We start from the raw sequence: 10,880 nt of genomic DNA, 5'->3' as shown, positions 1-10,880 counted from the left end.
GACGGAACAAAACCGAGGGTTTATCTGTAGGAGACAGATTTATCCTTTGATAGACTTTTTTATGTGAGACAGATCTGTTTATTATCAAGTCTGTGATTTTGGGTCACAACAACTCTTGGTTGTGGGTCAGATCAGCTAAGGGAATCAAGTGCGCAGTATCCTGCTAGGATCAGAGGTGTAGGAGTACAACTGTACCTTGTATCAGTGGGAGATTGATAGAGTTCAACTATAGTCCAGTCCGAAGTTAGCTTGGAGTAGGCTAGTGTCTGTAGAGGCTTAATACAGTGTGTATTCAATCTGGACTAGGTCCCGGGGTTTTTCTGCATTTGCGGTTTCCTCGTTAACAAAATTTATGGTGTCTGTGTTTAGGCCTGTCAATATTTGTCCGATATCCGGTATCCGTTTCCGAGTATTCGAGATCCTATAGGATTTTATCCGTTTTATCGGATATCGGATATCAGATTGGATATTTTATCGGATATTTCTTCCTTAACATATCGGAAACGGATTAGACCCCATCCGAAATGTTAATATCCGATATCCGATAATATAGGAACTTATTTGTAATTTATCCTAATTTCGAGTCTAGTATCGGATATTGTCGGATAAATATCCCATAAGTGTCAATTATGAAAATGTTTTACAAGGGTTTTTTAGCTTTTTGTTATAACCGGATACTATCGGATATCCGACAGCTTAGCCTATCGGAATTGATATCTGATTTTGATATCCAATAAGATATTATGGGATATTGAATATCCGGTAGTGCTTAACATGTCGGATATCGGATTTCTAAATATCCGACGGATATTCTTCCATTGACAGGCCTATCTGTGTTATTTCTTTTCCGCATTATATTTTATATAATTGAAATAATACAGGTTGTGCGTTCGTGATCATCAATTGGAAATCCAACCTTTGGTTGTTAATTGATATTGATTGATCCTTGGACATTGGTCTTTGGTACCGTCCAAGTTATCTCTCTTTGATAAAAACTCGCAGGTTTCTATTGGCTTGAGTAAAGATCAAATCGACAGATTGAGATAATAACTTCTTGAGATACTTTTTATCTAGATTGAGTCTGACTGTCTAGTTAATTTTCTAACAAAGTAGTTCGGAATTAGTCCATACAGATTGTTAAACGAAATATTGGGTGGTGTTGTTAGACTCCCACTTTTTCACCTACATCTTCAGGCCTCATGATCCTTGTTGTTCTTTATGCAATGGGTGGAAGGGCGTCGAACATTTCTTTAAGATTGAGAAAGAACACTTGTGGCTTGTGTTTTTTAAATTTCTGTTCTTTCTAGATTTAATCGTAACATGATACAATGGTATCCATGGATTTCCTTACGAGAGTCTTAGGTTACTTGTTATAATTTTGCTAGCTCAACTTTGGTTTTTCTCAGATTTTATAGTGGGATTAGATCTGGAATAAGAGGCTCGATGTGGTAATAGAGGCAGTGATCTATTTGAGTTCTTTAAACTCGTTTCAATATTTGGGTACGATGCGCAACAAGTGTTTGTTTAAATGACAAACCCGTCTATTAGGAGAACTCTTACATCTTAAAGGTGTGGTTGCTGGTTGCGATCGAAAAGGAAAGAAGTCACTCTTAGTTTTTTGGCCACTTTAATAGGGATGTGTAACTTGGTGATTGTGAAAATGAAAAATCAATCTTTTGGGGGAAATGCTTCGATAACAATAAGTGTGGTTGTTGGTGAAATTCGATAGGAAAAAGGAAATGAGGGTAGTGTTCTTGGATGTTGTTTATAAAGACAACTATTCGTGTCCAGTTCAGTGTGATCCTAGAGAAAATACTTCTAGGTGTTAATCGTTGGTAATGCTTACAGAAGCTTTCGACCAAAAAAATAAATAAATAAATGCTTACAGAAGGTAGTATTAAGCATTGTCGACTTTATGTGTCTCAGCAAAAATTTCAACTCAAATGAGGTTGTTTTCATTTTAGGATTAGCCTTAGCATCCCTTAGGAAAGTTTAAGGCTCCGGAAGTAAGTCATAAGCTCTCGGATTTAGTGTCGGATAATTTTGGTCGACGGACGATAGTTAACTTGCAAGTTTTTTTCTAAAACGATGAGGCCACAATGGCCTTTGTCTTTGAGATATTGAAACAATTGTTAGTGGTCTGATAACTTTTACTTTATTCTTATATTTCGGTAAATGGTAGGATAGTGGGCTTTGAGAAAGTCCTCGCTTGGTTTGTTTAAGTTATTTTTTTTCTGTCTTTCTTTTCGGCCTGGGAGACTGTTTCGACTTTTTTCCTCTAAGAGGATCAGTTTCTGATTTGAGATCTGCTTGTTCCACTTCTTGCCTCTTTTTATCCCTTCATTATCGCCGGTGAAGATTCAATTATCTGTGTTTTATCTTTGAGGGTGTCGATTCCTCATCTTAGTTTCGATCACTATAAAATTATGTTTCGGCTTTTGCAGTTGAGTAAGAAATTAGAGTTTCTTTGTGGTGTTGGCTTCTGATTGAGAACTAGACTTCATTAATAGGAGAATCCATTAAGTGTGTTTTGGTACCGTTATGATTTTAGGCTAAATAATTTGGCACATTCAATTATTTGAACGTTGTTCAATCCCCATGAGATCACTCGTTCTAATGGTTTTTATTCCCGTTCATGAAGATCAATCTGTTTTATATCCGCTACTCCGACTGAAAACAACCAAGGGAATCCAGGTACACAATTTCTGAAATTTAATCTCTTATATTTAATCTCCCAATAACACAAGCTTATATTGTCTTGCTCCTCTTATTTCTGGCTATGCACTTACTTCATACTGCTTATCTCTGTGAACTATCTTTGAACTTTGACTTAGGCTGTGTAATCATAATCTGCATTTTACTTCTGTCGAATACCTTGTTTGTCTTCCTATGGATAATGGCCATGAAAATCTTAGCATGGAACATACAAGGATGTGGACAAAAAAAAAAAACACAACAACATTTGCACTCATCACTTAACTTGGAAAAACCTGATATCTTGTTTTTATCTGAAACCAAGTCTCAGAGGAGCTTGATGAAAAATTTACTAAATCATTTCCCAAACACCCACTTGTAGACCCAGAAGGTATAGCTGGTGGTCTGGCAATCGTTTGGGTGGATGGTTTTCACTTTGAAGTGGTTCAGTGGAACCTTAACATGATTAATACCTGGAAGAAATAGCTTATAGGGTTAACTCAAATCATATGTCATGGTTAGTTATAGGGGATCTAAACATTATCTTCAACAGTGAAGAGAAAGAGGGTGGTCTACCTTTCGATTGAAAAAAGTAGAACCTATTTTAAACCTACTGAATAGAACAGGACTAGAAGACCTAGGCTTTAAGGGTAACATCTTCACCTGGAGCAATAAAAGGAAAGGCATAGCTAACATCAAGCAGAGGCTTGATAGGGCTATGGAAAATGCTGAGTGGACCTTAGAATTTCATGAGTCAACTCTGGAAAACATGGTGGCAATAGGTTCAGATCATGGACCAATATGCCTATCTTTAAACTCTTCAAACTCCAGCAATATCCCTACTTCCAAATTATATGATGTTTGGATAAAAGAACCAACTTGTATAGAATTCATAAAACAGTCTTGGAATGAGTTGCAATTACCACCTGTTGATAACCTTTTAAAAAACATATTGGCAGTAGGACAAAACCTTAGTTCTTGGAAAAGGGATATTTTTGGGAAACCTAATAGGCAGATTAAGGTCCTTCTTAAATAAATAGATCACTTAGCAGCCAAACCTATGACTACAATAAATATCGATTTGGTAGATAAAAAGATGTTAGAATTAGAAAAACTTTATGACGTCCATGAGAATATAGCAAAACAACAGTCTAGGAATGACACAATAGCATTAGGAGAAAGAAATACAAAAAATTTTCATGTTACCACTTTAAAGAGAAGGAAAAGAAATAACATTGATTGTATAACTGATAAGAATGACAATGTGGTCTCTTCTAGAAAGGAAATTGAAGTGGTCCTAAACATCTACTTCTCAGACTTATTTACCGAGACTTCTAATTCCATGAATGAGGAAATTTTCAACCACGTTCATCCCTGTATTACCTTAGAAGAAAACAGTGAGTTAACTGCTACCCCGTCTCCAGAAGCAATCTGGAATGTGGTTAAAAATTTAAAACCTAATAAAGCCCCGGGACCAGATGGCTTTCCGGTAAGCTTCTTCAAACACAATTGGGAGATAGTAGGATATCAGTTGATAGCAGTAGTTTAAGATTTCTTTATAAACAAAAACCTACACCAAGACCTAAATAAAACATTTCTTTTCCTTATATCTAAGGTTATAAATCCCAAAGCACCAGCAGATTATAGGCCAATAGGGCTATGCAACACACCTTTTAAGGTGATTGCTAAACTTTTGGCTAACAGATTTAAAAAAGTTTTGGAAAAGATAATCTCTCCTTACAGTCGGCTTTCTTATCCTCCAGAAAAATCTCAGATAATATTATTGTAGCTCATGAGATTGTTCGTTCTATGAAGAAAAGTAGGAAAAAAACAGGTAACATAAGTGCTAAGATAGATATGTCTAAAGCATTCAATAGAGTGAATTGGAAATTTTTGATAAAAACTCTCAAATCTTTTGGTTTTTTGGAACATTGGTGTGAATTAATCACTCAATGAATCTCAAACTCAACTATCTCAGTACTCCTTAATGGAAATCCTTGTACTGAGTTTATGCCCTCTAGAGGAATCAAACAAGGGGATCCTTTGTCCCCTTACCTTTTTATCCTATGTATGGAGGTTTTCTCTAGGTTACTTTGCCATTTGGAAACAGTTAAAAAAGATCCCAGGAACTAAGCTTACTCCAACATCTCCACCAATATCTCATTTGTTTTTTGCTGATGACCTTATCCTCTTCACTAAGGATGACTTAGGCAGTTGTAAGAACCTCTTAGATGCCATAAATCTTTTTAGTGACTCTTCAGGGCAAGTAATAAAATTCACCAAGTCAGGTCTTTTCTTTAGCAAGAGAGTCCATGGTAAACACCAAGGAATAATAACTAGGCTCATGAAAATAAAGAAAATCAATATTAGAGATACACACTTAGGAGTTCCTTTATTTGTTGATAGATCAAAACTGAAATCTTTTGATAGCATAATTGAGAAGATGGAACAAAGAGTCAAAACTTGGCTAGCTAAAGTGTTGTCACAGTCCAGCAAGATAAACAAATCAATACTTTCTAGCATGCCTATCTTTACTATGAGGTATTTTTTTTTACCAAAAAAGATTACAAAAGAATAAATGACATTCAGAGGGATTTTTGGTGGGGAAAGCTTATAACCAAGGAGGTCTGGGGTTTAAAGAAGCTAATAAGGTAAACCAAGCTATGATCAGTAGGATAGCTTGGAGATTAGTTAGTAAACCAGATGGCTTATGGGCAAAAATTTTAAAGGGAAAATACTTTAAGAAGACAGGGGATTTACATTCCAAAAACAAGTCTTCGGATTCTTGGATTTGGAAGTGCATCCTACAAGGAATATAACATATTAAGAAATACAGTTTCTGGGAAGTAGGAGATGGAATGTCTATAAACCATTGGGACGACAAATGGATACCATCTAGGGACCAACCTATGGCTAATTCAATTACCAGATTTTGCAATATATCACTTGTGTCTGATTTGATCAATCATGACACAAAGAAGTGGAATGAATCATTGTTACACTCTTTTTTCGACAATTGTTTAGTTTCTGAAATTTTGAACATCAAGCTCTACACCAACAATACTGGAAACTTGAAAAAAGATAAACTGAGATGGATGCTCACCAGAAATGGTGAATTCCTGTCAAATCCTTATATACTAAATTGCTCAATCCTATCGATTCAGTTTCTACCGAGCCTAAAAGATTTTGGCAGGGTCTTTGGCGTATGGATACCTCACAAATAATAAATCCTTTCACTTGGAAGTGTTTGCAAAACACTCTTCCAACAAGAGAGAAATTAGGCTCAGTTCTTGATGTGGAAACTCAGTGTATTTTCTGTAAACAGGTAATTGAATCAACTTACCATCTGTTCTTTGATTATTCTTATGCTCAAGCAGTTTGGAATCTACCACCTATGGCATCACAGGGAGTAAAATCTATCTCTAATAATAATTCTTTCTTAGATAAGTACAATGAATGGTTGACAGGTGACATAAACTCCATATCTATGGCTTTAGATGCAACTAAATGTTGGTTCATATGGAAAGAAAGATGCTTGCGTGTGTTTGAAAAACAAGAAAGAACACCTAACAACTTGTTGTAGACATCACAAGGCATTATGCATATTGGCATCCACAAACTATTAACATTGTCACAACACAACCTAGAATTAAGACAGTGATGCTTAAGCAATGGAACTTTCCTGCAAAAGATACTCTAAAATTAAACTGTGATGCCTCTTGGGTTTCAAAATTCGCTGATGCAGGTTTTGGTTGTGTGCTTCGTAATAGGTTAGGAACATGCAAAGAGCAGCAATGGGAGTCTTCAGAGCATCAACAACAGAAGAAGCAGAAGCTCTAGCTCTTCTGTATACTACCAGATGGGCTAATCAGAACAATCTACACAATCTGGTCATAGAAGGAGACAATCAAATCATTATCAACTATCTGCAGGGGAAATCAGTTTCAGTTCAATGGAAGAGTATACCTATTCTGGAAGATGTTAAATCAGAATCATCTGAATTAGTTTCTTTTTTGGGCTTTAAACATGTCGACAGGCGAGCCAACAAGGTTGCAGACTTAATAGCAAAGAAAGGGAGAAGGGAACACTTGACGGCATGTTGGTTTAATTATGTACCTACTTTTTTATTTTCTTCAATCGCTTACTCTGTCAAAACACAACAACTATGTAACAATCAAAACTCTCTTGTAATCGTTACAGAGACTGTTAATTCTGAAGATTCAGTCACCAGCAGAACAACTTCTACACAGTTGATTCCAAATAGGTCTGAATCAAGGAATCAACTTTCTGCTTGGAAATATATCTTACTTTAAAAAAAAAACCTTGGAAAGTATGTTTTGTCCCAAGAAAGTGTAATAAATTGTTGATGAACTTGCAAAATTCAGCAATAAGTTTAGAATTTCTAGAGTTTGGTTAGATTATCCTTATAGTAATGTTGAGGTCCAATTATTGTCAGACAAACTTTTTATTCATGGTCAATAAATCATCTCTTTCGCATCAAAGAAAAAAATGCTCTCAACTCATGCTATGGCTGTCTTAGTTACTAATTATTTTCCAATCCAATATATCCACATAAGTTTATGCTATACCGAAATGACAACAATAACCTTATTATTGTTCTTGAAATTGTGAGGCAATGGGAGATCAACCAACACTACAAAGGGGAAATATTTGTACAGTGTGCAAGTTAAAAGCTTCACCTTCCTTAACGTCGATTAGGAGTTGTTGTCTCGTGATTTCAAAACCATTTGGTTTTGTTATTTGGACGAATGAAAGGGCATGTTGATTAAGAGAGGGAGTGTATATGTAAGTGAACTAGCTAGTGAAGTGAAGCAAGTGAGATTATATCAAGATAGAAGAAATGGTCATTGGGAGGTTGAAGAGTTGGCTTTGGTTCAAGAACACCGGCATGTTCATTCGTTCAAAGCGTTTCGCCTTTCCTATAACTTCTCGCCTTACCCGTAAGAAAAAAGGTAAGATTGTACTCCAATACAATTCTAATCTCTCTATCTCTATTTAGATTGATAAACGTGAAAGGTTACTTGGTTTATGTATCTATGATTAATGTGAAGTGGAAAGGATTATGGATTGGCGAAATTGTACGTACGACGAAACGGAGTCGTGCAGAGGATATCCAGACATACAAGTGATGTGGGAGATGGTTCAATCTTCTAGTCCTTCAGTACCCAAAACCAAATTCAATTTCATTAGTACCAACAAAACTACAATTTCTACCAAAAGATTCTCATCTAATTTGTCATGGAGTTGGAGATTTTGCTTCAGGCCAACTTAAGCATAAATGGTTTCTCTGCTAAGTGCTGCCATGTAGTCTGTATTACATTTGTATGGTTTATACTTCAACATTTCGCTATACTAGTGTCTGAGACACGGGCTGAGTAATCCCTTTGTTTTCCAACTTTAACGTCTTGCTTTTCTGTCGTAATAATAAAAATTGGCAGCCTTCACGTTCTTGTTTCCATGGTCATTTACGTGTCTATAGGTTTCTAAGATTATCTGGCAAAATGTTATGTGGTATTTTTGGATTTAGATGCGTTTATTCGTTTAGGCCGTTACTTTTTATGTACGAGTGTAAGACTATTTTCCCAAAATAATCTGTATTGATTCTCATTTAATGCACATTCATGCCACAAAAAAAACTATATAATTAAATCGAACGAACCACATAATTAGAATATCGAACTCATAATCAAACTACTTGATACAATGAAATATTTACAAATTAGCTTCCTCATGTTCTTTGTCCTAATTTCTTTTAGTCTTATACACTACGTAGATGGAAAGAAAAACATACCAAAAGCAGAAGAAGATGATTTGGAAATTGAGAGACAGCTAAGAGTTTTAAACAAAAAACCAGTTAAAACCATTATAGTAAGTAATCTATGCTCTAATTCGTATTCAGGGGTTTAACTTATGATTTTACACTGGTAGATATTATGATAAAGATGGCTTCGAGTAGTTTTCTTGAATTCATTGTTCATGTCAGTTGTTTCTTTCTAATGTATTTTTTTTCCTGTATCTCAGACTGAGGCTGGTGACATAATAGATTGCATAGACATTTATAAGCAACCGGCACTTGATAATCCATTGCTCAAGGATCATAAAATCCGGGTAAGATAAAAATCATTTCGTGTACAGATAGTTTATATCAGCTCTTTTTCATTGAATTCGTGTTGATCATAAGTCACTATAACTCACAGACTTCAAGAGTAACTTCCTTTATAAGAATTTTTGCTTCACATGATGAAAGTGGAACCAAATTTTTATATATATAGGTCCATTATTCCATATTGTTTTACCAGACAAATACAATTTTAAATTGATTACGATGAAAATAAGTGATATCCCGATAAATTTGACATTTAAATATACATAGATGAATCCAAGCTCAATTCCAGGAGACAAAAAAAGTAAAAATGTTTCAACATCCTCTATCTTTGGTGGGCTTCAAAGGGCACGTTGTCCTTCGGGGACAGTACCTATTCGCAGAACAACTAGAGAAGACTTGATTAACGCTAAATATTTGGCAAAAAAATCCGAACCAATCGATGCAAACGGTTATCCTAACATCGGTAACAATGTGAGTTATATATTTTTTTCTATGCATTCTAATGATAAGCTCATTTCATTTGATTGTATAGATTGATTAGTTGTGTGTTGTAGTTTGTCTCTGTAGTAGAAGACATCCGAGGGAAAAAATATTTCGGAGCCGCGGCTTCTATGTCTATACATAACCTTACAGTACGACCTGACCAGTACAGTACTTCTCAGATTTGGATTGTGAATGCAACTCAACCGGAAATAAATAGTATTCAATTCGGAATAATGGTATGCTTTTGTTTTTTCATTTTCTCTTTTTACTATGTCAGATTTGATCATCGCTGCTTAACAAAAAGGGGTCTCACTTTATTGGGTTATGCCATAAATTTTTTCAGAAATGTCCTTCCGTATTCGCAGCTGGTGATAGTCGCACTCGACTATTTGGTTATTGGGGTGTTGTAAGTTTTATTATTAGTTCTTTTTGTGTTTACATTCTTCTCCAACATAGAATACATAAATATATAGCTTTTGTTTGTCGTATAATCTGAATTCTAAACTCAAATTCTCCTCACCAATTCTTTCGTATTACTAATTTTACAGAAGGTTGGACAACAAACTACTGGTTGTTATAATATGTTGTGCGAAGGCTTCGTTCAAGTCAGTGAGGACATACATTTAGAACATTCGTTTACGCAGTCGTCAATATATGGGCAAAGAATATATGATGTGTATCTGAAGGTATACCAGGTAAGGCCGTACTTAAGATATGTTTCTTCGCCAGTAATTTTTATTCTTATTCATCTGTAAATGCATAAGATTTACTGAAAATTTTCATACGTTGATATATAGGTTCAAGAAGTTGGTGACTGGTGGTTAAGCGTAGGACCGAATGCTGAGAACACTGAAGATGTAGGATACTGGCCGGCTGAGATTTTTACACATTTAAGAAACAGTGCATCAGCTGTACGATTTGGTGGAAATGCAGGATCATTATCTCAAGCATCAAGTCCGCCGATGGGAAATGGATATTTACCTCAACTTCTAGACTATAAGAAGACAGCTTTCATGAGGCAAATGAAGTATATAAACGAGATGGGAAACCCCGCTAACCTAGATCCACGCACAGTGCGAACCATAAATGGTGCACCACCGCAATGCTATGATATTAAGTTTGCTGGTCAGTTAGCGGGTTCGGGGAACACTATGGCGTATGGTGGACCTGGTGGTATCTGTAACTAGTATAATGAGAATGTGATTATAGATTGATGGAAACCACCGGAATAATAATATTAATTTTGAGATTGTAATAACTTTGTTGTTTTAAAAATGGCAGCTAAAATCCTTCTATTTCTCTGTACAAATTTCAAATGCTAGTTCTTTATCCAATAATGAACCCAGAAGGTCACCTTGTTGAACACCCTGCCCCGAAGACAAGACACACTAAGACAGACTCATTCGTATATCTAATTAAATTACATTAAATCATCAAAATAGATTACACAAAATCATCGCATTTAATGCATTATCCCTAAAATAAAATTACATTAGATCATCGGATTCAATGTACATGAGAATCTCATATATTTGGCCTCTCATACATTTCATGATAAAATCAGTAGAAGAAAAAA

At 35.4% G+C, this 10,880-nt stretch overlaps 2 protein-coding genes across 2 annotated transcripts; both read left to right on the top strand.

The window, feature by feature from the left end:
* Nucleotides 1–2,534: 2,534 nt before the first annotated feature.
* On the top strand, nucleotides 2,535–7,007 carry LOC113340555. Its single transcript, XM_026585686.1, has 2 exons — nucleotides 2,535–2,694; nucleotides 6,465–7,007. Exons 1-2 carry the CDS (start codon nucleotides 2,599–2,601, stop codon nucleotides 7,005–7,007), a joined length of 639 nt encoding a protein of 212 aa, XP_026441471.1. The 5' UTR covers nucleotides 2,535–2,598.
* A 1,411-nt stretch (nucleotides 7,008–8,418) lies between these two features.
* Nucleotides 8,419–10,575, top strand: LOC113340554. Its single transcript, XM_026585685.1, has 7 exons — nucleotides 8,419–8,583; nucleotides 8,737–8,823; nucleotides 9,089–9,292; nucleotides 9,376–9,540; nucleotides 9,648–9,710; nucleotides 9,853–9,999; nucleotides 10,102–10,575. Exons 1-7 carry the CDS (start codon nucleotides 8,419–8,421, stop codon nucleotides 10,489–10,491), a joined length of 1,221 nt encoding a protein of 406 aa, XP_026441470.1. The 3' UTR covers nucleotides 10,492–10,575.
* Nucleotides 10,576–10,880: the final 305 nt, after the last annotated feature.

The sequence above is a fragment of the Papaver somniferum genome, unplaced genomic scaffold (assembly GCF_003573695.1).
Source record: "Papaver somniferum cultivar HN1 unplaced genomic scaffold, ASM357369v1 unplaced-scaffold_22, whole genome shotgun sequence".
NCBI classification, from domain to species: domain Eukaryota; kingdom Viridiplantae; phylum Streptophyta; class Magnoliopsida; order Ranunculales; family Papaveraceae; genus Papaver; species Papaver somniferum.
This window is presented reverse-complemented; position numbering and strand designations above follow the sequence as displayed.